The following is a 26,881-nucleotide window of genomic DNA, read 5'->3' as shown; positions in this document are numbered from 1 at the left end:
ATTTTATATATTCAAGATATATTTTATATATTCAAAATAAAATTATTTTGTATGTTCAATGTTCATGAAATTTACATATTTACTAGTTTTTTGCCTTTATTTTTCTGTGCATCTAGAACCTAGAAACACTTTCCTTCTGCTGACAAACACCAGTTATAATTTCCTTTAGTGATGGTAAATTGATTGAGGGCTTTCTCAGCTTTTCATCTGAGAACAACTTTATTTTGCCTTCAGTTTTGAAGGGTATTTCACTGAGTGTAGAATTCCAGGTTGGCATTATTTTCTCTCAGTGCATACACGTTGCTTCACTGTCACCTGGCTTTCGCTGTTGCTGCAGATAAGTTAGCTGTCAAGTGAACTGTTGCCCTTTAAGTAAGCTATTTTTTTCCTGGCTACTTTAAGACTTTTGTCTTTGGTTTTCTACAATTTCAATATGATGTGTTTAGATGTACATTTCGTTTTATTTTGTTTTATATGCATTTGGCTTTTTGAATCTTGATATCTTTCGTAATTTCTGGTAAATTCTCTACCCAAATTTGTTTAAATACATTGCTCACAAAAATTAGGGGATCAGGGAATGTGCAGATACTCCAGTACTTTCAGCCTTTTGTATAGTGCATTTTCACCAATGAAATAAAAGTTGGTTTGGCATCTCATTTGCATAATCAAAACTTTCTTTGACTTGTTTGCTTTTCTGACCTTTTTTTTTTTTTTTTTGGCAGAGACAGAGAGAGGGACAGATAGGGGCAGACAGACAGGAAGGGAGAGAGATGAGAAACATCAATTCTTCATTGCGGTTCCTTAGTTGTTCACTGATTGATTTCTCATATGTGCCTTGACCACCCGGGCTACAGCAGACTGAGTGACCCCCTGCTTGAGCCAGCGACCTTGGGTCCACGCTGGTGAGCTTTGCTCAAACCAGATGAGCCCGCACTCAAGCTGGAGACCTCGGGATCTCGAACCTGGGTCCTTCTGCATCCCAGTTCGACGATCTATCCACTGCACCACCGCCAGGTCAGGCTGACGTTCTTGTTTAATAAAAAAATCAAATGCTTTTTTTTATTGCTTCATATATTCATTTTGAAATATCCCCTAATTTTTGTAAGCAGTATATATCCTCTACTCTCCATCCTCCTTCAACCCTTTAGGGGACTCCCAAAACTTTATATGAGAACTGCTCATTTTAACCTTTGTACTTCTTATTCTGTTTTATGTATATTGGTTCTTTTCTTTCTGGATTTCCTTTCAATCTATCTTCCAGTTCACTGGTTCTCTAATTCAACTACATTTAATCTGCCATTAAGACCATCTATTAGGTTCTTATTTTGGATTGTATTTTTCAATATAGAAATTCCCAATTGTTTTTTTCAAATCTGCCATGTCACTTTTTAGTTTTCAGTTTCCTTCTAAATTTTTCAAGCTTGCTTTTAACTTTTTAAACATAATAAGCATACCTGTTTTGAGTCAATGTCTAATAATTCCAGTATCTGGAGATATGCTGCTGTTGCCTGTTCTTAGTGCTGGTTCTTGCTTACAATGTCTTGTTTCCTCATATGTCTGGTCCTCTTTGATTATGTGCTAGATAGACACTGTATTTGAAAAATTATTTATATGGGATGGTTTATTTACTCTGGTTCACCCTCATTTCTAGGGTGTATCCCTTAAGTTTTTTTTTTTTTGCCCATGCATAGGAGTAGTGTACCAGTACTCATACTGTTGGCTGGCCTGGAACTCCAATTTTTATCCCCTTTGCTCTGCAAGAGTACATAAGTGGATGAGTTCAGCTTCTCAGCTGCCTTTTTCTAGATTAACCTAAGAATGTGTAAGCTACCAAACCATCTTTGCCAAGATTTTAAAGTCAAAGAGACTTGAACAGTAGCTTTGGTCAATTTATATACAGTTATGAAGTAGATAATGTAGCTGAAGTTAGAGATATCCAAAATAAAATTTATATCATTAATATAACAAATAGCTAGCAATTAAATTTTAGAAAAAATAGAAAGGCCTACATGATAAAACAATCAAGAGGTGCATTTATTTTCTTACCATTTTCTGCCAATGGTGCAAGAACTTCAAAAATCATTTCCCTCTTATCATGTTCTATTTGTTTCTTGAAGAGTTTTACCAACTCTTCAGCAATATTTGTACCGGCAAACTGTTCTTTACTGGACTCTGTAAAAAGAGGAAAATTTAGGGTAAGCAAACAAAATTAAACCCAAAAATTGTTTCCTATTACTTTCAATACTTGGTCATTTTATATCATTATTGATAAACATTCTTCAAATACAGGAACAATCAAATCCATTTTTGATGCCCCTGAAAAGAAAAAAAGTGTCTAAAGCTTTAAAGAAAATGTTCCTACCCAATTATATTCAAGGCTATAAAAAATGTTCAGTAGCATTACATATAGGTAACCATAGCAACAATAAAATAACTAAGTTTTAAATTCAGTTTCAACGCTTTTAGTAAAAAAAAAAAATTACTCAGAACAGACTGAACTTTACATGGCTGAATTAAAGGTGACTTATCTTTATATCACTAAAGTGGCATGCTTTTGCACAGATCCTGACATCCTACTATTAAAGGCCACCTCTCCACATGTACTTCCGGTCTCATTCCTTCTCGCCTTTGCTGCATCTCCAACCTCTCCTGCTCACTCTAGAGCCTCACCATCAGCATTTTAAAAATGCTCACATAAAAAAAGCAATATAAAAAACAGGTACCTTCCCTCTACTCCACTTTTCTTCAAAGACCATCTAATCTCGGCTCACTTTCAAACAAGTTTCATAATAGCATTGTTTACACATGCTGTCTATATTTCTTAACTCACATGCATACCTAAACCCACTTCAAGCTAGTTTTGGTCCACATCTACTCTCTGCAGTCTCCTTTGCTTGTTCATCCTTTTCTATCAGACCTCTATAAATTCCAGTTCCTTGGGACTTGATCCTTTGCTTTCTTACCATTTTTATCCTTACTCTCACCCTAGGCAATCTAATTTTCTTCCACTGTATCAGAACAGTACTTAATATGTTGATACTTACACAATCCTATCTCTGGCCCTCTTCTGGACTCCAGGCTATTAATTTAACATCTCCATTTAAGTATCTCTAGCATTCAAACTCAATGTCTAAAATGGACTTTTGATGTTATCCTGATTTCTGTTCTTCCTCCATAGTTCCTTAACTTGGTAAATGAACACTATTCATCTACATGGGTAGAAACCTGGGAGCCACTGCTTGCTTGTTCTCATTCAATCCTACATCCAGCGGATCACCAAGGGCTACCAAACTGCCTTCAGATACAACCGAATCCATTTCCCTTTCTCTCTAATTCTCTTCTCAACTTCTTTTGCTGCATCAGATATTCTATTAATTTTTCAAGATATTTCTCTCAAAAAATTCTGAACAGATTCAATCTAGACTGGCTGTCCTGTCTTGGGGATATCTTGAAATTTCTCTTAATTATTATTTTGATGGATCCTTATTTTTCCTTAGTGTATTAGATACTCTATTGTATGTCCTTTCACCTTCATTTTTTTTGTTTTGTGAAAGCATCCTCCAGTACCTTACTGAGAAAGCTACTATATACTGTGTATAAGAAGTAAACATTTTGAAATCGTGACTATCTGAAAATGCTCTTTCCCACCTAGAGTGCACACCTCTACTTTAAATTAGTACCTTACCTCATTCCATTAATTTCTCATACTAGCAATTACCAAATAAATTTATAATGATAGGCTTATTTATTTGTGAATTCATTTTAAAAATTCCATCTCACTGACTAAACTGTAAGCTTCTTGAGGGCAAGAACAGAGTATAGTATTTTAACTACAACAGTGTATAGTGTCTAGTATATAACAGGTATTCAAAAGACATTTATTGATTGAATGTATATGTGACTAAATGAACAAGTAAATTAATAGAAGAGTTAGGTCTGTCAATATAAAATAAAAACAGTGCAAATTCAAGTTTAAAAGAGAAAGAAGAAATACAAATCTGCTGCTAAGTAATGCAGGCCATTTGCCAGAACAAGGAAACAAGGTACTATAATTAATATAGAAATTAAAGAACAAAATCTATACTTCTTTTGCAGGTGGATACAGAGAAGAGGCAGTATAAAGCATGATTTGAACACTATATTTTAATGAAATACCATGGATCATTAACAGACCTTTAACCAGAAGCCTCATTTTCTAAAGGCTCATTTTTACCAAAATTATACAAGAGTTCAAAGAGTAAGTTAGTCCTAATACTTTTATCAACAGCAGAAGGCAGTCCTCCTCTCTAATTTTTCTACCTCAGAAGGAAGCACATAAAACTCTTATAGCAAATTCATTGGTATTTGCCTCTACATTTTTTTTTAATGTCTTTGAAGAAGGAGGAACTGCTGAAATAGTTCATCAGCTTTTGTCCCTAAGACAGAAGTCTTTATAGTGGAAACACCATAAGTAAATATTTGCTGTCTGTCTATACATTAAAGGGGGAATGTGGCAAATGCTGTAAAGCCATGATCTTTGTGCCCCTCTCCTCCCCCCACCCTGTAACCCCAACACTGTTGTCCATGTCTCTGAGTCTCATCTTTATGTCCCACCTATGTATGGAATCATATAGTTCTTAGTTTTTTCTGATTTACTTCTTTCGCTCAGTATAATGTTATCAAGGCCCATCCATGTTGTTGTAAAAGATCCTGTCATCATTTCTTATGGCTGAGTAGTATTCCATAGTATATATATACCAAAGCTTTTTAATCCACTCATCCTCTGATGGACACTTGGGCTGTTTCCAGATCTTTGCTATTGTGAATAATGCTGCCATAAACATGGGGGTGCATTTCTTCTTTTCAAACAGTGCTATGGTGTTCTTGGGGTATATTCCTAACAGTGGTATAGCTGGGTCAAAAGGCAGTTCGATTTTTATTTTCTTGAGGAATCTCCATATTGTTTTCCACAGTGGCTGCACCAGTCTGCATTCCCACCAGCAGTGCAGGAGGGTTCCCTTTTCTCCACATCCTCGCCAGCACTTATTCTGTGTTGTTTTATTGATGAGCGCCATTCTGACTGGTGTGAGGTGATATCTCATTGTGGTTTTAATTTGCATTTCTCTAATCATTAGTGATGTTGAACATTTTTTCATATGCCTATTGGCCATCTGTGTGTCCTCTTTGGAGAAGTGTCTATTCATTTCTTTTGCCCATTTTTGGATTAGATTGTTTGTCTTCCTGGTATTAAGTTTTACAAGTTCTTTATAAAATTTGGTTATTAACCCCTTATCAAACGCAATGTCAAATATATTCTACCATTGTGTAGTTTGTCTTTTTATTCTGTTCTTATTGTCTTTAGCTGTGCAGAAGCTTTTTAGTTTGATAAAGTCCCATTTGTTTATCCTGTCTTTTATTTCACTTGCCTGTGGAGACAAATCAGCAAATATATTGCTGCGAGAGCTGTCAGAAAGCTTACTGCCTATGTTTTCTTCTAAGATGCTTATGGTTTCATGGCTTACATTTAAGTCTTTTATCCATTTTGAGTTTATTTTTGTGAGTGGTGTAACTTGGTGGTCTAGTTTCATTTTTTTTCAGGTAGCTGTCCAATTTTCCCAACACCATTTGTTGAAGAGGCTGTCTTTACTCCATTGTATGCTCTTACTTCCTTTGTCAAATATCAATTGTCCATAAAGCTGTGGGTTTATTTCTGGGTTCTCTGTTCTGTTCCATTGATCTATGTGCCTGGTCTTATGCCAGTACCATGCTATTTTGAGTACAATGGCCTTATAATATAACTTGATATCCGGAAGTGTGATACCTCCCGCTTTATTCTTCCTTTTCAAGATTGCTGAGGCTATTCGTGTTCTCTTTTGGTTCCATATAAATTTTTGGAATATGTGTTCTATATCTTTGAAGTAAGTCATTGGTATTTTAATCAGTATTGCATTGAATTTATAAATTGCTTTGGGTAATATAGACATTTTAATGATGTTTACTCTTCCTAACCATGAGCACGGTATATGCTTCCACTTGTTCGTATCTTCCCTGATTTCTTTTATCAATTTTCCGAGTACAAGTCTTTAATCTCCTTGGTTAGATTTATTCCTAGGTACTTTATTTTTTTGGTTGCAATGGTAAAGGGGATTGATTCCTTGATTTCTCTTTCTGACAGTTCATTATTAGTGTATAAAAATGCCTCTGATTTCTGACTATTGATTTTATATCCTGCCACCTTGCCGAATTCATTTATCAGGTCTAGCAGTTTTTTGACTGAGACTTTAGGGTTTTCTATATACAATATCATATCATTGGCAATTAATGATAGTTTTACTTCTTCTTTTCCAATTTGGATGCCTTTTATTTCTTTTTCTTGTCTGATTGCTGTGGCTAGGACTTACTTTTTGACTTTTTAGTTTTAAGTATTTTTCTTCATTTTCCCTAAGATTAAATGATTAGTAAAAAAGCATGCCACACTGTATATTTAACTTTCTACTATGAAAAATGAAACATTAGCTCTCTTTTCCCATCTCTACCGTATCCCTCCATATTCTCAATGTAATTATACTGTAATTTGGGTTATATCAATCATTAGTGTTTTAACACTATATCATTTCATTTTCATTGGAATTATTTGTTTCCTTGGAATTACTGTTTTCTCATTTGCTTAGTTTTCTAAGTTCTTATCATTAATTCAACTCCAAACTCTCCATCAGTTGTCTAATCATCTCTTATTAAGCTCATTCACTTTAGGTATTCAGTCAATTTAATCTTCTATAAAAATTTCCACCAGCCATGACTCCAGCAGCCTTCTGACTTGTTCCAATGGACTGGTTGTTCTTCGAAAATAGACCACTGGGGGCTCTCATGTCACCATATCACCAGGAATTTCTGTCTTCCTGTCAAATCTCATTTCCAGATACCTATATTGTCTTCTTTCTGGATTAAAATCCTTTCTTCTGATGGAACACATTTTCCAGGTTTCCAGAGGAAAGGTATGAAGTATATCAATTTTCTGAGATTTTCATGTTTGACAATGTCTTTATTGTAACTCAATTTTCTTCTGGCTGCCAGTGTTGTTTTGAGACATTTGATGGGTACTGATTCACAACCTTTTGTATGCAAAGTTTGTCGGATGTTCTCTTTGCCCCCTTTATTCTAAAATTTCACATTGATATGCCAGGATCTGGGCCTATTTTAATCCACTAGGCTAGGCATTTCACAAACCCTTCCAAACTAGAAAATTATGTACTTTAGTTCTATGGTACTATTATGTAATTCTATACACATACTACCAGGAATGTGATACAAACTTGACATTTACTTGTGTCAAATAACAATAATATTAAGAATAATAATAATAATAGAAGTTATATAGTATTTAATTCATGGGCAATAAAGCCCACTGAAATGAGAAAAAGTATTTTGAGGCATGCATGTTCTATTTTGGTGTTGATATATAACCTATTACATGGGCATAAGACTAATGATATTAACTCTAAAAATCTTATTAAATAAAGGAATATTCCTCTTTTATCCATTTTTCTCCAAAGGGAATAAGGGCAGTAACAGCTGGGAATAGAGTATGAAACTGAGATGAAGTAGATTGGGTGCATATGCATTTTTTTTATAGACCAGGAAGACGAGGTTGAATTTAGGTAGACTATGCAATCTCCCAAACAAATCCTGATACCCTATACAGGTAATTCATACTAAATGTTGTTTATGTTTTCATTACAAAGATTTGACATTATCAGGGGTTATAACATAATTTGTTTTATTTCTACTAACTATACTGAACACAAGCTCTTACATTCCATTTTAATAATGGAAAATAATAACGTGAAACAGTATATAAATGTTCTTTCATTCTTCGTATTACTTGAATAGTGGTAATAATGAGACAATATGAAAAAGAAGGAAAGCAGAGGAAGAGAGAAGAAACATTCACAAATAACAGCAGATGACCCACTGAAAAAGCATGACTTTTTAAAATTAACTGTGATAGTTTCTACTCTCTGAGCTTGAAGTCGGAGCAAAAGGAAAGTGCTGAAATCAGTATTTTAATGTGCAGTGTATAAGGACATGTACGTTCAGTTAGAAAATCCAAGCTTAGTGTTCTGGAGGTTCTGTTTACTTATTTATAAAATGGGGATAACAAGATTTATTTTTTGTTGTAGCTATTATATTTAGCTATGACAAAACATCATTTGGTTTCACTTTCCCCATAATAAATAATTTATTATGAACATAGATGTATGCTAGATTCAGACCAGGAGTTGTAACTTAAGAATCATGGGAAGGAAGAGAAAAAATGGTATTAAACATGATATAGAGAAAAATAAAACACAAAAAGAGGCGGGTGCTGGGGTCATTAGTCCTCTTTTCTCTTATGACTGGACTGTTTCCAGCATTGGTCTGTTTTTGCCTGAATTCTGACTTTCAAGGATTTCTCACAATTTTTCTAATGCTATTACAAATAGATTTTTATGAAAAACTCTTCTTTAACTTTTAGGAATTTTGTAAAAAGAAAAGAACCATAGTCTGCTAGGCTCCTTTTCACCTGACGATGTAAATCAATTATGAAGTCCTTTAGTTTTGCCCTGGAAATACATAATATTAAGACTATCCCTCCTGTAAAAATACTAAAGTCAAGGGAAGATTTTAGATGTTCAACTCTATTAAATAATAACAAGTGTTATAAAGTTTAAACTTCAATACATAAAGTAATTAGGGAAGCAAAGTAGCTCTGAATTTTAAATACTACAATCATCGGGTATAATTTTAACATTAAAGCAAAATATCTACCATGCTTCAAAGAACTAAACTAATAAAATATAGATTTCCATGTCATTAATATCTAAAAAATTTATTAGTTAAGTACACTAATAAGTTAATTACATTAGTGATTCACAACTAGGACTTACCGAGTTCTGCTAAATTGCCAAATGCAACGAGACACATTTCTGTGAGAGCTGCATTCTGGCAGTGGACGCCCAGCAATCGCACTAAGGTCGGAATAACACCCATATTGATAAGCTGAGCTTGAAGGGAATCTGCAAAAACAAGTAAGAAGTAGCGTTTGAGTAATAAATCGATATTAGTAAGAAAAAAAAAACACTTCTTATTTTTTCTACTGCAAAGTCAATACTATTTCAATTACCGTAAAGCAAGATTAAGCTCATTTATATAATTGTCTTGAAAAATTTTAAGATATTAGTTCAGAAGATTTGAGTCTCAAATCTTTTCAGTAATTAAAATTTAGAAATAAATTGGATTCAAATAATATGTCAAAATATTAGTTATTTTTTTAAAGTCTTATACCTTTACAAAGCAAGCTTTAAAGAAATTAAATATTATCACTGGTTTTTAAATGAAAAGGTTAGACAAAGTAATACATTATAGGAAGTCAAGAATATATGAGAAGCATTTACAAGTTTTAATATAGACCAAGAGAGAAAACAATTAGAATCCTTTAATAAATAATAAAAAGTACACAATTCACAAAAATTACTGTTTGATTCAATGCAGCAGAGCATTCTTTAATGACTACTAGGATGAAAAGTGGTTTTAACAAGGAAACAAAGGGTTACTTAAAATATTTTTCTTTTCAAATTTTTATTTAGTAATCATCTTAGCAAAGAAAAAGGAAAGTTTGGCTTAAGAGGTGAAGAGAATGAGGTCAATATGGCTTTGTCATCACTGCTTGTCTTCATTTTCTAAGAAACTAATTGGTTTTAAAGTACTTAATATGACTTGGATTTCATAATGGCTCTTCATTAACAACAATAATAGAATACCTGTAACAAAGTTAATAAACCAAAATGCAAACCAATTGTTCCGCCTCTTAGAATAAGCTAAGAAAGACATAAACATTCACATGCCTATGCAAAACTCAAAGTGACTATTAATAATTCGTTCATCCATGATACAGGAATGCCTTCAATTTTTTTCCTTTTTCTTTTAAAACTTCTACGCCAGTTTTAATCAAATAGCTTTCTCCTAAGTCTATTAAGTTACCTACTAGGAATCTAAAAATAAAAATCTCTTACTAATCTCTTTATTGCACTATATAGTTCTTTTTTTATAAATAATTTATTATTAATTTTAATGGGGTGACATCAATAAATCAGGGTACATATATTCAAAGAAAACATGTCCAGGTTATCTTGTCATTCAATTATGTTGCATACCCATCACCCAAAGTCAGATTGTCCTCCGTCATCTTCTATCTAGTTTTCTTTGTGCCCCTCCCCCTCCCCCTTGCAGTATATAGTTCTTAACTTATGGATATGGAGGTGATTGGGTGATTACCAGAAAAAAATACAAAGGTAGGGTTGAGTTGTAGCTCATGCCAGCTGACCATCTGCCTGGTGGTCTTTATAGTTAACTTTTCTTGCTTTTAGAGTCAAGTATGAAGAGATAGCAAACAGAGGCTGCTAGCCCCGAGCAGGGGTCTCCAAACTTTTTACACAGGGGGCCAGTTCACTGTCCCTCAGACCATTGGAGGGCTGCCAAATACAGTAGTCCTCTCACTGACCACCAATGAAAGAGGTGCCCCTTCCAGAAGTGCAGTGGGGGCTGGATAAATGGCCTCAGGGGGCCGCATTGCGGCCCGTGGGCCGTAGTTTGGGGACGCCTGGAGTGGGTAATTATAAGTATTATCTGGTTCACTTGTGGGGGCCCATCCTTACTAGAAAGGGGCCTATTACCAAAACTAGAAAAGAGGACTGAGAAAAAGGGGAGTTTACTGGTAGAGGTCAAATAGTCTAAAATAATTTCAAAATTTTCAATGGAATTATGAAGTCTATTCCAAAGAGATAGAAATAAAAGAGTAATATATTCAACTAATTTGTTTTTATGCTTTGGATGTTAAGTATTTTTCTAACTATACAATTTAGCCATTAATGAATGATTCACAATATGCGTGCCATAGGCAAATTACTTATGTTACAGGGTATGCAGTATACTTGTATTATGATTACAGTATTCGTAATGATCATGCACCAAGAAGCTTCCAAGTTAGAAATTATTTTGATTACTTACCAGTAGATAGAGGTCCTTATTACTGAGCCACCTCTGCATATCCTTGTTCCTTTGTATTATTTTAAACTTTCATTTATTTATTTATTCATTTTGACTACCTCTTCAAGTACGGCAGAGCTATTGAATCATTAAGTTTCAGGTGTGTAAGCGTGAGCACTAGCGCATGCATTGAATGTGAGTCAAACTCCACTATATATCTGCATATATGTAAGCACCATACACCTCCTCAGTACTGTTGGTACAAACTATAAAAATCCAACAGTCCAGGAATATCAAAAGAATAACAAATTTTAGAAAGGAGATAACTCAACAGAAGAATGCCACTTAGAAAATGATGTTTTTCATGTTCTCCTAACTTGGCATCTCTACCACTTTCTTAGACCGCTTTTAAAATACTATGATTTTGGTTCCAGGAAAAAGAGGGACAAAAAGTTAAGAAATGTTTCGGAGTCTCATACAATCTTTGGTGTACAAACTGAAGCAGTAATATGTGAAACTGTGATAAATCAGGAAAAAAATTATAGGAATCATATAATTCATAAAAATCATATTGCTTCATGAAAATGTGTTTTAAAGATACCTAGGAGACAAATTAATTGTATACTCACACACAAAACATATACCACACACAAGTATAAAGAGAAAAATATGTATCCAATGAACAGACTCATTTTAGAGCACTTGTCTGCTTTCTTTAATCTAATTCTACGCTGCTAACTAAACACAATCTATACTGAGATAATGCTAAAATCTGTTCATACCAATTGCAAGCAAGGAGAACTGGATAATGAAGGCCCAGAAGAGGAAAAAAAAACTTGACTCAAACAGGTTAATACAAATCTCCATTTCAAAATAAACAGGTATCCTAGAACATGGTTCTGAAAGTGGAATCCCCAGTACACTTCAAGGATCACAAAGTCAAAACTACCTTCATAAAATTACCAAGATTTTATTTGCCTTTTTCACTGTATTGACTTTTTCGATGGTGGTGGGAAAACAATGGTGGGTAAAACTGCTGGGGCTTTCATAGGATTAGTCAGTGGTACCAAACTGTATTCTATTCTTCACTATGCCCACACAGTAAAACAAACGCTATTCTTAGCATTTTTTAATTTTGAAAAGTTATTTTTAAAATTCTATTTATTTTTATTTTAGTGAGAGGTGGGGAGGCAGAGACAGACTCCCGCATGCACCCCAACTGGGATCCACCTGGCAAGAAGCCCCTTAGGGGGCGATGCTCTGCCCATCTAGGGCATTGTTCTCTTGCTCAGCAACAGAGCCAATTTTCTTTTGCACCTGAGATGGAGGCCACAGAACCATCCACAGCGCCAAGGTGAACTCACTGGAACCAATCTAGCCATGGCTGCAGGAGGGGGAGGGGTAGCAAAGTAGATGGTTGCTTCTCCCGTGTGCCCGGATTGGGAATCAAACGGGTCATGCACATGCCCGCTGATGCTCTACCACTGAGCTAACTGGCCAGAGTGAAAAGTTATTTTTAATAAAAATGTTACTTACGTTAACATTTAATAGGTTTTTATTATTTTTTAAAATATTTATTAGAGAGGCAGGAGAGAGAGACAAAGACAGGAATATCGAACTGTTCCTATATGTGCCCTGATCGGAGATTGAACTGGCGCTCTGTGCTTTGGGACGACGCTCCAACCAACAGAGCCATCTGGCCAGGGCATAGTAGGTTTTTATTATTTAAAAAGCAATGCTAAATAATTTTAAAATGTCTCCACTTTAATTTCTAATCTAGTAAATGTAGATAGATATTAACCACGTATATATAAACAAAAGTTCTTTGAAGTCTTCAGTAATTTTTTAGTGTCTAAAAAGAGTCCTGAGACCAAAAGTTTAAGAATAATCACCAAAGACATATCAAATTTTTATAGGGGACAGACCAAAGACACAAAAACATGGAAAAGATTCTGAAATTCAATGATCTGCCTGGCATATGCGATAATAAAAACAAAAAACATGCTAGGAATCCTAGATTTTGGTGTTCAGATATTTTGAGCAAAATTACATTAATTAAGCACCTGAACATCTCATTTTGCTTATTTGAGTAGAAACTCTACTTTAAGGCTAGGAGAACATTCCATGGTTGAGTCTATTTTTCTATTTCAAGTTACAATTTAAATTTAGCACGCTACCAGTAAATATTTGGAGAGGGGGCTAAATAGGAGTTCTGTTTGTGTGGAATAGATAGTATCAATTCTTATCACTGGAAGCAAGTGATTAAAGTTAATCACTTCTTCTTGTACTGCTCAAAGAGAAGTTTGAATGGACTTCGAAGTATAGTAGTTGACACTCATGCTATCAGGAGTATGACTTTTTTTTTAATATGTTTTATGCTTTTAAAAAAAAGGAGTATGACTTTTAAGTCAAACACTAACCAGAAATAGTTCACATTCTCAAGATATATTTGAAAGAGTAAGTGAAATAATGTATAACTGAGATTTTTTTGCATCCCTCAGTGAATATCAGCAACTCCAGGGCAATGTTTTATTCAGAGCTCAACAAACACATTTCATAATAATGCAACTCGGCCTATACATAGGAAACAGTTATGATGTATGACAGTCTTTGACGGTACAATGTCATAAACATCTGAACACATTTTAAAATTGCTCCTGACACACATCACAAACAAATACTGATAAAAATACAGAATAACACAGTTACATAATATCAAGATGACACAGGCCCTACGATCTGCGGGGAGGAAAAGGAAGAAAGGACTGAGGGTGCAATAGGGATGCACATACAAAGAGATAGAAGGCAATCAATGCATGCGCTGGTGTGAACACTTACCTACCTACACCTGAATTTCAATGGTTCCAAGCTCTTCACATCACACTCATGGAAACTCCAAAGAATGGAGATCTAGTGAGAAGATCTCAAGTTGAAGAATCTTTTTCCCCGAGTTTTAAGTTTAATATTTAAAAGCATTGGTAGAAATAGATTATATGTCTAGAAAAGTATGGTAACAATTCCAGTAACTCAACTGATGTTGGTCAATTACTAAAAAGAAAAAGTTTCTTAAGATTATAACACATTAAAAAAAAAAAAAAGATTATAACACATTTATATTATTGCTAAGAAAAGGTTCTAACAGACAATGTTAAAAACTATGTATTAAGCTTATTGGTAAACAGGACTTAATGAATGTTGAAACTTAAAATACAAGATTCAAAAACAGTTTCTACATTAAAATGTACAAATGGTATGTATGTATGTTATTCATAGTATCAAGAATATCCTATTTATAGGCTTACATAAAAACCCCATCTACAGTTAAATGGTTATATACAGTTGAAACAATAAAACAAGCAAATACAAATCTTGATGAGACATTCTAATACAAATTGGCTAAAAACCATTTAAGCATTAAAGACAGAAGAAAACTGCCTTAACTAATGGCACAGCTTTATTTCCAAGAAAAGATAAATTATTCAAAAGAAGTAATTCGACAGTGAAGTAGAACTCATGAGTTTAAATAAGTTTTCGCTCTATTGCAACATTAAAAAGTAAACTGACTTAAAATACAGTTAAGTTACTAAGAGGATGGTTCATGGTTAAAAGATCTATACATACACAAATGCAGGTACAAGTAAAGACTTCCTTATCAATTTCTTATTACTGAGTATCTTTTTGTTGATTGATAAGAAATGTGAAGAGCTGTTATTCTAAACTACTGTTGAGCATATAAAACTAAAAATATTTATGTGATTAAATTAGACTTCAATTATTTTAAAAGCCCTCTTTACACAAAAAACATGCATTATGTGTTTTGCACCAAGATTACCCCAATAATTTAAACCCCAGTTTATACATTTTAATGACAGAAAGTTCAAAGAAAAAGGAGAATTCAGATTCATTAGCATTGAAAATACCAGTTAAAACAATACATTCACACATTTCTTGCTTTCTAAAAGTTAAAAATAAAGAATGGAAAAGAGAATTCAAGTTTTTTTTCTATGTTCTGAAAAAATAATTATCTCTACAGAGCAAAATTCCCTTGTAAAAGTTCTAGTTATGCCCTGGCCGGTTGGCTCAGCGGTGGAGCGTCGGCCTGGCATGCAGGAGTCCCGGGTTCGATTCCCGGCCAGGGCACACAGGAGAAGCGCCCATCTGCTTCTCCACCCCTTCCCCTCTCCTTCCTCTCTGTCTCTCTCTTCCCCTCCCGCAGCCAAGGCTCCATTGGAGCAAAGATGGCCCGGGCACTGAGGATGGCTCTGTGGCCTCTGCCTCAGGTGCTAGAATGGCTCTGGATGCAACAGAGCAATGCCCCAGAGGGGCAGAGCATCGCCCCCTGGTGGGCATGCTGGGTGGATCCCGGTCGGGCGCATGAGGGAGTCTGACTGCGTTTCCAGCTTCGGAAAAATGAAAAAAAAAAAAAAGTTCTAGTTTTATATATATATAATATATAATATATATATATATTATATATATATATATGACAAAATTATATGAGTGTAATGTAAAACAACAGCAACAAGAAAAAAACTCAAAGCAAAAAGAAGAGGGTTTTATTATTCTTATAAGGCATATCCATTTACTATTCTTAATCCAGTATAATCAAGAGTGATTATGCCTTAATCTAGTAGATTTTTTTTTTCTAGACTCACTCCAGGTTTAACTATTTACTTCATACAAAGGAAATTTCTACAGCCATATCTCATTCTGGTTACAGACAACTCTGTACTTCCCTCTCACAAACTGGTCTCCACAGGTTGAAACTGGGTCTGTGGTGGTTCTAGAGGAGGACCGGGGCCGGCTGTCTAAGCTCTGACTGGGAGAAACACATCCAGTCCCTGCTCTCCTACGGTACTGCTGACAGAGAAGCCTATCTGTAGCAAGTATAAATGGAAATCTAAATTTCTGTATAACAAATTAGACTAAATGTCAGATTCATTTACATCACATATGTGTTTAAAAATATAAATATTGTTTTACAAAAGGATTTATTGGCTTAAAAAAAAAAGCAAACATGGACCTGGCCAGTTGGCTCTGTGGATATAGCATCGGCCTGGTGTGCGGACGTCCTAGGTTTGATCCAGGTCAGGGCACACAGGAGAAGCGACCATCTGCTTCTCTTCCCCTTTCTCTTCCCCCTCTCTCTTTTCCCCTCTCACAGCCCGTGGTTCGATTGGTTCAATTGTTGGCCCCAGGGGCTGAGGACAGCTTGGTTCATCCAGCATCATCCCCAGGTGTTTGGTTGATTAGAGCATCAGCCCCACACAAGGGTTGCTGGGTAGGGTAGGTCCTGGTCGGGGTGCATGTGGGTGTCTATTTCCCCTCCTCTCACTTAAAAAAATAAAAAATTTAAAAAGCAAACATTACTAGTTACCCTGGAGCATTACTATGATTAGTTTTATACTTTAAAATTACTAAAAGTTACTTGGAAACAAACTGTGTTAATAAGACACAACTAGCCTGACCTGGTGGTGGCGCAGTGGATAGAGCGTCGGACTGGGATGCGGAAGGAACCAGGTTCGAGACCCCGAGGTCGCCAGCTTGAGTGCGGGCTCATCTGGTTTGAGCGAGGCTCACCAGCTTGGACCCAAGGTCGCTGGCTCCAGCAAGGGGTTGCTCAGCCTGCTGAAGGCCCGCGGTCAAGGCACATGTGAGAAAGCAATCAATGAACAACTAAGGTGTTGCAACGCACAATGAAAAACTAATGATTGATGCTTCTCATCTCTCTTCATTCCTGTCTGTCTGTCCCTGTCTATCCCTCTCTCTGACTCATTCTCTGTCTCTTTAAAAAATAAATAAATAAAATTAAAAAAAAATAAGACACAACTACATTCATAACCAAAGATATCTAATTTCTAGCCAATATCCATTTTCCAAACAGTATTTAATATATAAAATTTTCATAAATAAAATGTAGGTAGTTTTAATGTTAACTGGATTTTACTTGTAGTCAGAAAACGGAATTATTAATTTTTATACAAGTTAATTTACAAACGATACTTTACTGCCTTGAGTTTCTCTCTGAATATTTTAAGTGGTTTAATTAAGGATACATTGATATATGACCAAAATCCATTATTTATTTCTGGCTTTAAAATTTGTACATGGTCAATATTCATATGCTTTGATACCATTATATTTCAATAGTGTAGTAACATTGATAATAAAAACAAGGCCTGCACTTTCAATTTTATGTTACCATCTAAATATTAATTTTCAAATATAAATAAGCATTCCTAATACAAAGCAAATCTCTGTGTGCTTCATATGTTGAAATCCTATTAGTCAGTTAATGTAAATATATACTTATAAAATATTAAAATGTGGAAATGATGAAAATATAAAATGCAAAATTAAATGAAGTCAGAATAACAGAGAATTAGATTATGTATTCCCTTTAGAATTTGTAACATAAAATGAATACTAGGAGCTATTCTTAAATTTTAGTATTAATTTCATTTAGCCCTTGAGTCTTTCAAGAAAAAGTCCAATTTGAGAATTCTCCACATCTTGTGAGCATGAGTTAAAATCAGAAAGCCAACTCTGTAACTTCAAATATTCACTATGAGGAAAATCTCAAAAATAACATTCAATAACATATAATTAATCATCTCTAGTCTAGATATAGAGCAAATTGAAAGAAAACATCTTAGGGAATGAGGAACCCCAAACATATTTTGGTATTCCACTGCCCTCAGTTAACACTGGGTGTCTACTTAGTACCACAATGCTGAATGCACTATCATGATCAGCAACGATCTAAAAGCTGATAATCTGAGGCAGAACTGTTTCTATAATATAATGCCAAACTTTAAATCATTAACAGAAGAACTACAGCAACCATTTCATAGTTTTATAATAAAATTTCAGATTCCTTCATTCAGAAGTTTATTCTGTAATGGCCAAAGCTGAATAATAATGTCAATGCTTGACTATGTGGAATTAAACCAAAATTTGCATTTGGTATGCCTCTGCTACAAACCAAGTTTTTAGCTTGTCTGTTAATTAACAGCATTATTATAGTCATCGTTTAGGAGGATTCTGATGAAAAGCTAATGTTGTATACTTGGTCACATTTAAAAGGCAAAATTAGCAGAAGGTAAAAAAACAGCTACCTGCTCTGACCTTCAGTAAAAATATTTGTTGAAAAAAGCATTTACAGCAGAACTTCAAAATGCAAGCTTCTTCAGTAAACTGATTAGAAAGCTAAATTGGACAAACAGTAAAAATTCAAAAACTTTTTACAAAGAAAACAACAGGAATAAAGAATATTATTTTATTTAAGTTTAAAAACTTCACCTGCACAATAAAATCCTTTTATGCACTTTACTTTTTTTTTTTTTTTTTTGTATTTTTCTGAAGCTGGAAACGGGAAGAGACAGTCAGACAGACTCCCGCATGCGCCCGACCGGGATCCACCCGGCACGCCCACCAGGGGCGACGCTCTGCCCCTCCGGGGGGTCGCTCTGCCGCGACCAGAGCCATTCTAGCACCTGGGGCAGAGGCCAAGGAGCCATCCCCAGCGCCCGGGCCATCTTTGCTCCGATGGAGCCTTGGCTGCGGGAGGGGAAGAGAGAGACAGAGAGGAGGGAGGGGGGGTTGGGGGTGGAGAAGCAAATGGGTGCTTCTCCTATGTGCCCTGGCCGGGAATCGAACTCGGGTCCCCCGCACGCCAGGCCAACGCTCTACCGCTGAGCCAACCGGCCAGGGCCCTTTTTATGCACTTTAACACTCTATTTCCCCATGTATAAAATGCTGCCATGTATAAGACACACCTTAATTTTGGGGCCTAAAATTTGAAAATAAAATGTATTACATAAAGTTATTGAACTCAAATTTTATTCATCATAAAATTCACACAACTCATCAGTGTCAAAACTCCCATCCATTAGCTTTTCTTCTGTGTCTGATGACAAATAACTCATTGTCTTCAACAATGAGCACAAAAATAAGCGTGAAAAAGCAGAAAATCAAGTAAAAAAAAATCTACAACCACTGTATAAGATGCACCTAATTTTTAGAACCAAAATTTTTAAGAAAAGGTGCATCACCTTTCTTTAATTTGACAACTTGGGCTTCAAAAGATGTAAATTTAAAAATGTATTTATATTTCCAGCAGCCCTCTTGCTACAAACTACTGAAAGTATGCCCTCAACACAAGGGCTTGTAAATAACAAAAGAACACTTAAAAGTATGTTTCCAATCCTTTTACAAATAGAAAACAATGAACTGAAAATAGTATATTAGAAAATTAATATAATTAAAAAAAACAATAAATTGCAAAGATAAAATTTTACATATTTGTTTTTTGTATTTTTCTGAAGTGAGAAGAAGGGAGGCAGTCAGACAGACGCCCGCATGTGCCTGACCGGGATCCACCTGGCATGCCCACCAGGGGGCGTAACTCTGCCCATTGGGGCATTGCTCTGTTGCAGCCAGAGCCATTCTAGCATCTGAGGCGGAGGCCATGGTGCCATCCTCAGCGCCTGGGCAAACTTTGCTCCAATAGAGCCTTGGCTGCGGGAGGGGAAGAGAGAGACAGAGAGAAAGGAGAAGGGGAAGGGTGGAGAAGCAGATGGGTGCTTCTCCTATGTGCCCTGACCGGGAATTGAACCCGGGACATCCACACACTGGGCAGACACTCTACCATTTAGCCAACTGGCCAGGCCCTAAAATTTTACATTTTGAATTTTTTGTTTCCCTTAACATGAGGTAAAATGTTTTTAGTATTTGGGAAACATGGAATTAGCTTGTACTTACAGTAAGTAAACTGTGGAAACAGTTCCTCACTCATGCAAAGGAAATAATTTTTAAACATCTAACATTTAGGAAATGTTCTTTTTTACCTGTAATCAAATAATATCAAAACATAAGAATATACTCAGGGCCACAGTGCTTTTTAATTTTTAATCATATTGCTATAGAGTTGGGCAAAAGTAGGTTTATAGGTCTTCGTATGTAAAATAATACAATTAATAAGTAATAATACAAGAATAAACTGTTTCATGTATTCACTATTGTAAACCTACTTTTGTCCCACCCTGTATATAATTACTCTTTTTCCTATTTCAAGTAGGAAGAAAAAAACAAGTAAGTCAAGTTACTGGACTGAGTTCACTAGGAAAAGAAATAATTGTATGATCAGAAAGTGAAATTGTTGCTATTGGTTGAAGTGAAATTAATTACATATTAAGTGATCTTTAGCAAAGAGAAAATACTTTACAGGCATATTTTCAACAACTGAATTTAAGTTATCAGACTTATTATTTAAATTCAATTGTTATGCTCCAATAACATATCCTGTGAGGTAGATTTCCTAAATCGCACAGATGGCCTCCTTTCAAACACAGTGCAGTTATCATTAAGTCCACACAGCAAATAACTGTGAGAATTACCATGAGAATATCCTGGACAGATTTCAGGACCACAAAAAAAAGAAATTCAGTAACAGAAAGTTATTAAGAGAAAAATCAGCTCTATTTGTAAAAATCATATATATATGATTTTATATATATATATATATTATAATATATAGAAGATATGTCACATGAAAAAGCCAGTCATAGACTGTGCATATTATGTTACTCATTTTAGAAGGAAACTAATTCCTTTTTTTATGGAATATTTCTAGTTTCTCTCTTATGGCATAGTTAACATGTAATAAATAACTATTGTTGCTTTAATGTTTATCATTGCTATTAATTTGCTTGAAATTTACAACAGATTTCTCTCTGTATTTTATGTATCTAGCATATAGGTACATTAAGAAAAAGTAGCTTTCAATTACAGAGTTTTTTTTGGGGGGGGGGTTGTTTTCTGAAGTGAGAAGGAGGGAGACAGAGACAGACTCCCACCTGACCCGACTAGGATCCACCTGGCATGTGCACCAGGGGGTGATGCTCTGCCCACCTGGGGCATTGATCCATTGTAACTGGAGCCATTCTAGCGCCTGAGGTGGAGGCCACGGAGCCATCCTTGGTGCTCGGGCCAACTTTGCTCCAATGGAGCCTTGGCTGCGGGAGGAGAAGAGAGAGATAGAGAGAAAGGAGAGGGGGAAGGGTGGAGAAGCAAATGGTCGCTTCTCCTGTGTGCCCTGGCCAGGAATCGAATCTGGGACTTCCACATGCTGGGCCCACGCTCTCTACCACTGAGCCAACCGGCCAGGGCTCAATTACAGAGTTTTTGAGAAGATATTTATTGATTAACTATGGTTACTTATAGTATAATAAAAATGGGGACCACCAACAGATTCCTTAACAAGTTGTTAAATTATTCTGGTGTTTGCTTTAGATCAGAGATTTTCAACCAGAGTATCAAAGCACACTGGTGTAGTGCAAGTAATTTTAAACATGCAATGTCTGACTAGTTAGGGGCATTGATTTCTTTTCCCTTAAGATAGTCAAATAAAAAGATGACAACAGCCAACACAACAATAACTGTCAAGCGTAAATAAATCAAAGTTATATCTATTTTTTTTTGTCAGATCAGCAAAAAATATACATTTTTGGTGTGCCACAGAATTTTAGTATTTATAATTAGTTTCTGAGTGTCATGAGATCAAAAAGGTTGAAAATCGCTGTTTGAAATGACTGGTTTGTTTCTTTTCAAACTGCAATCAACTTTCAAGTATACATATGCAGATTTATCAGGTTTCTGAATCACCCATGGTAAATTTTTAACCACATATTCAGTACTCTTACTGCTAGCATTCTTTCAATGCCACTTTCTGCAACTGCCATGTGTGAACAGAAAATATCAGCTAACACAATGGGCAAGAGTTTACAATGCTTCTACTTTATGTAATGAGGAAGCGTGTCCCAATAACATTTTTCTTCCAAGTTTTGATTCAGTTAATTAAAAAATTTTAGACAATACTAAGTATTCAGAAAAGTAAACCAATAAATATTTCCCAAACTGCTACTATGTGAAATGGTGTTATATTTGAAAAAAACTGGGTATTTGAGCAAAATTTTCAGTCCTCACACTGATGTTTTAGTACTGGGTAACCAGAGCTAAGAAAACATATTCAAGAAATTAATCAGACAAAAATATCTACAATAAAAGGTTTGAGTCCTGGTTTATAAAATAACTAAAACTAAAGTTGTAACCAGACGAAGAAAACATAGGATGTTCAATGCACTTTGGAGGTACTGGATACACTGGATGTCATACTGGATGTCAAACTGTCAATACGCTTTTCTCTAGCCATAACCAGACTATTTTGGAGCGTTTTACTATCTAAAAAACAGGTATAATTTTCCCCAAAAGGAGAAATTTTAATAAAAATACTTTAAAACATTTTCTATTCAGACATTCCACACTTAGCTGTCCTGAGTATAAAAAGTTGTTTTTCTGTTTTGGGTTTGTTTGTTTTTTGACAGAGACAGAAAGTCAGACAGAGGGGACAGGCAGACAAGAAGGGAGAGAGATGAGAAGCATCAATTCTTCGTTGCGGCACCTTAGTTGTTCAGGGATTGCTTTCTCGTATGTGCCTTGACTGGGGGGCTACAGTAGAGTGAGTGACCCCTCGCTCAAGTCAGCAACCTTGGGCTTCAAGCCAGCGACCATCGGGTTGTGTCTATGATCCCAGGCTCAAGCCAGCGACCTCATGCTCAAGCTGGTGAGCCTATGCTCAAGCCGGGTTAGCCAATGCTCAAGCTGGTAGCCTCAGGGTTTCGAACCTGGGTCCTCTGCATCCCAGTCTGATGCTCTATCCACTGCACCTCCACCCGGTCAGGCCTGAGTATAAAAAGTTTTAATTATTTCACCAAAAAGGACACAAAAGAATATTTCAGCTCATAACTTACAAGTGTATAGTCCTGAGCTGGCTGAAAAGTTTTAAAACTCAATCTTGAATTTTACTCAGTTTTATCAAAGGGCACAAAAATACCTGCACAAATAAGCATTTTCACAATATATGTCTTACATGTGTGTAAAACACTTGTTTTATTCACTACTTAATGGATTTTAAAATTCGGTATGATCAGGGTTGTCCACTATATGGACAGGAAACAATATATCCTAAGTCTCAGTCAAGTGTCAGTCTACTTTTAGAATAAACAATTTGAAAATGTTCTTGTCAGAGAAATTATGTTGGGGGGGGGCTTTGTGACCATTTCTAATACTTATCTTTGTATTTAAAACTTCTGGCTCTGGCCTGTTGGCTCAGTGGAAAGAGCACTGGCCCAACAATATGGATGTCCTGGGTTTGATTTCTGGTCAGGGCACAAAAGATAAGTGACCACCTGCTTCTCACCTCCCTCCTTCTCCCCCTTCTCTCTCTCTTCCCCTCCTGGAACCAGTGGCTCGATTGGTTCAAGTCTGTCCCTGGGCACCAAGGATAGCTTGGTTGGTCCAACTGCATCAGCCTCAGATGCTAAAAATAGCTCAGTTGTGAGCATGATCCCGGACAGGCAGAGCACTGGCTCAGGTAGATCCAGTAAGGGCGCATGAAGAAGTATGCCTCATGATCTCCCTTCTTCTCACCTATCTATGAGCTAAAGAGTCCTATAAATAAGGCTTTAAGTTATTGGGTCCATGGGTAGAGTTCATTTATCTGCACAAGGTGGTATATACCATCCAACTATTATACTCAGAAAGTAGCAGAGGCTTGTATACTAAAGTTCAACAGTAAATACATATAAAAAGGAACTTTGTTTATTTTATCAGTGTTAATAAAACCTGACTTCCGAGTTTCAAAAAGCTCTATTGTTTTTTTGTTTCACTGAATCATCTAGGACTAGGTGAACAGGATCAATACCAAATGATCTAAAGTTAGCCAAGAAGACCTAGTATTTCAGTTAGAAATTCTTTAAATGTATATTTTAAGAAAGTGTAAGTAGTAATTGACACACAAAACAAAGATGCTTAATAATTAACAAAACAAAAAAAAGGGATAAATTTTAAGTTAAATAGTGTTATGGAGAAAAAGAATCCCTTCATAAACTATGATCCCTATGAAAAACAAATACAAAAGGAAGCAGAGGAAAGAAACACGTTTGGCATTCCTTTAAAATACTACAAATAACTTCACTTCTATTTTATCTACTAAGTTTTGAAAGTTGTATTCAAACGGCAGCTTTCAGAATTAAACAAGAACACTATGGCTCCAATAGCATTCTATGAAAAGTTAATACAATTTTCCAAAGTATCTAAGTTATTTCTTGGAATACATACACATCAGAGAAAAAATTCACATATTCCTAAGAAGACATACATTGTGCATTTTGACAGCACACTCTGTTTTTAATCATTCTCTTCTCGATGCTCTTCTCTACACGTGTGATATCCTATAACATGGACTCAATCACAGTCTGCATGGATTAGAATTAGCAAAGTTTTTGAAGACCATTTGATATGCTTTTGCACAGACTTTTGACCAACAGCTTCCTCAAAGGATAAAAAACTAGTTTAAATGCATAAAAAGACTAATTCTTTTATACCCAAAGCTGCTGTAATTTCATGGCTAGTTTCTTTCACTTATCTTTCTAAACCATTCTCCCACTTAACACTTGTCTGGTTTTCTCAGGTGTTCAAGCCTGAATGAAGTTGAAGAGAAAGGATGCAACATGAGCTGGCCAATGACTTCTTAATACAATTCAGACACCTGTGTTTTAGGGTCAAATTAAATTGTTAAGGAACTAGCTATTCATTTTGTAGATTACTCAGATTGTTGTCATTTCTGTTTTTCCCTTTCATATTTAGGACATTTTCTTTTCAAAAATGATTCCACCAGAGGGCAAGAAAAATAGAGGTAACTGACCATATAACAGACTATCATTTGTTATCAGCTTGAATTTAATAGGCAAGCCATTTGATGGATAAAAAGTATGTATATTATTATTATTGATAATTTTAACTCAAGTTTAAAGCTTGTGTCCTTTGGATAGCATAGGATCTGGGGAAACATTCTGTTTAGCCTCTAAGTGCTAAAACAGCAAGTATAATCTAACATTTAAAAGATCGATGTCACATGAAGAGCTAAATTTCCAGCTTACCCATACCCCCAAATGAAAAGATATGGCAGTGTTTGAACAAACTGCCACATAGAAACAACTGACTAGAGAAGAGAGGGTAGTGGCTCTCTCATTTCAATGGGCCACGGCTACAGTCCCTGCCATCTGCTATTGCCTCTACCAAGGCCAGATGTCAGTAGACATGTGTTATCCATGTTTGTCTTTTCTTTTTCCAACTACTAGGAATATTTCCTTGGACCCAGGCTAAATGAAAAAATTAAAAATATGCTTAAAGGGCCTTGTTTTTCTACAACAGATGAAAGGAAAGAATACTATTATATATTCAATATGCAAATAAAATATCTGTCACCGACTAAAATTTAGAATGCCATTATGAAATAAACCACTGAAAGACCTGATTTCTAAGGAACATACTACACAGAATTTAAACATTTGACCACAAAGTAATCCATATTCAATAATAAATAGACGAATTTTGCGACATTTAAAAGTATAGTGAAGTCTTGGTATCATTGTTTTAATAATCATCTGACAACCACATAAGCTGAGAAAATTATTGACATGTCATTTGTTGCTAGGTTCCAAGAATATGTTAGAGAAAAAAACCTAATATTTATTAAATTTCTCAAATCATGTATATGCAATTGTTCTGAACTTTTTATAATGCCCAATTTTATTAAAATGTTTTTTTATTCTTAAAACTAAATCTAGTATCTAGATAAAATAATTTTACTTATGTAGATAGTATTTATGTTTTAAAGCTCCTGGTATTAATAAAAAGCAATAATTTACTTTTAGAATGCTCATAGCAAGACATGTTAAACAATACCATTATTTGTTTGTTTTGGGTACTGATTAACATGGGCAACTCTGCAAAAACTAGACCCATTTAATAAATTAGCCTATTTTGTGCTGTTCAAATATTGTAATTTCATGTTGACTAATCCTTAATTTTATATGCCATTTATAAATTCTTTGCTCATAATTTTTTTCAAATGTTTTTGGTTTGTATTATAGTAATGATAATTTTTAATTTTTCCCCCAGAGATAAAGCAAGTTTTCAATTTTGTTTACCATTCTCATTGCTATAGTTCATCAGCATGCCACAAAAGACAGTCAAGAGCTTCTCATTGGCGGGATCTGTTATACTGCACAGTGACCTTAAATGGTCAATTACAATCTGTGCACCACCTGCTTGGTCAACTGCACTTCTGCCCTCATCTGTAAAACAAAGAGTTAAATTAAAATAAAAGAAAAAAGAAATGTACCTTACAATTTCAAATACAAAACGTAACAGTGTTATTCATTTGGTAAGTAAATAGAAAATAATAATACTAAGAAGGGCATTAAATATGTCTTTGGAAATACAAAACAAAAATAAACATGGAAATGGGGGTGGGATGGGGAAAAGAGACAATCACTTTCCAAGAGAAGAAAAGATTATTTGTATTGGCATCAAATAGGAGCTTAAAGAACTCTGTGTCTTAGGAATTTATGACTATAACATGAAATTTTTCTTCTCCATTCTCACAAATGACAATTCTGAGTTACACTAAAATATAGGAACTAATACACTACCGGAATTTATTTTTTTTGCCTTGTAAACCACTAAATATAACTATCTGTAGTTTTCAAACTTAGATATTATCAAAGAAAACTGTTTGTGGCACAGTAAAATTCTAGATTACAATGAATAATGTGTAAATATTAGGACTAGGGTTTTTCAATGGCATTTTCTACAGTCTGTAGTTCCTTTTTTCAATTCTTGATTATTTGTATTTTATTTTTCCTTATTCTTTCCAATCTAGAACACACCAATATACTTCAACATTACAACCAGTGGTCAAATAATGGTCAAACATACATTCTGTTATATAGACCAGATCAGATGTCAATTA

The 26,881-nt window shown here is 35.1% G+C and overlaps 1 protein-coding gene across 5 annotated transcripts in view; it reads right to left on the bottom strand.

Moving 5' to 3' along the window:
- Nucleotides 1–26,881, bottom strand: part of RAP1GDS1 (Rap1 GTPase-GDP dissociation stimulator 1) — a 153,123-nt gene that overhangs the window by 33,101 nt on the left and 93,141 nt on the right. For 4 of the 5 annotated variants that reach the window (XM_066387293.1, XM_066387295.1, XM_066387294.1 and 1 more), the window contains 3 exons: nucleotides 26,058–26,204; nucleotides 8,907–9,035; nucleotides 2,047–2,172 (listed from right to left, as the gene is read on the bottom strand). In XM_066387293.1, coding sequence (XP_066243390.1) covers nucleotides 2,047–2,172; nucleotides 8,907–9,035; nucleotides 26,058–26,204 — 402 coding nt within the window. The remainder of the gene's footprint in view (nucleotides 1–2,046; nucleotides 2,173–8,906; nucleotides 9,036–26,057; nucleotides 26,205–26,881) is intronic. The other variant, XM_066387296.1, reaches the window with a different exon arrangement.

Source organism: Saccopteryx leptura, chromosome 5 (genome assembly GCF_036850995.1).
Source record: "Saccopteryx leptura isolate mSacLep1 chromosome 5, mSacLep1_pri_phased_curated, whole genome shotgun sequence".
Taxonomy (NCBI): domain Eukaryota; kingdom Metazoa; phylum Chordata; class Mammalia; order Chiroptera; family Emballonuridae; genus Saccopteryx; species Saccopteryx leptura.
This window is presented reverse-complemented; position numbering and strand designations above follow the sequence as displayed.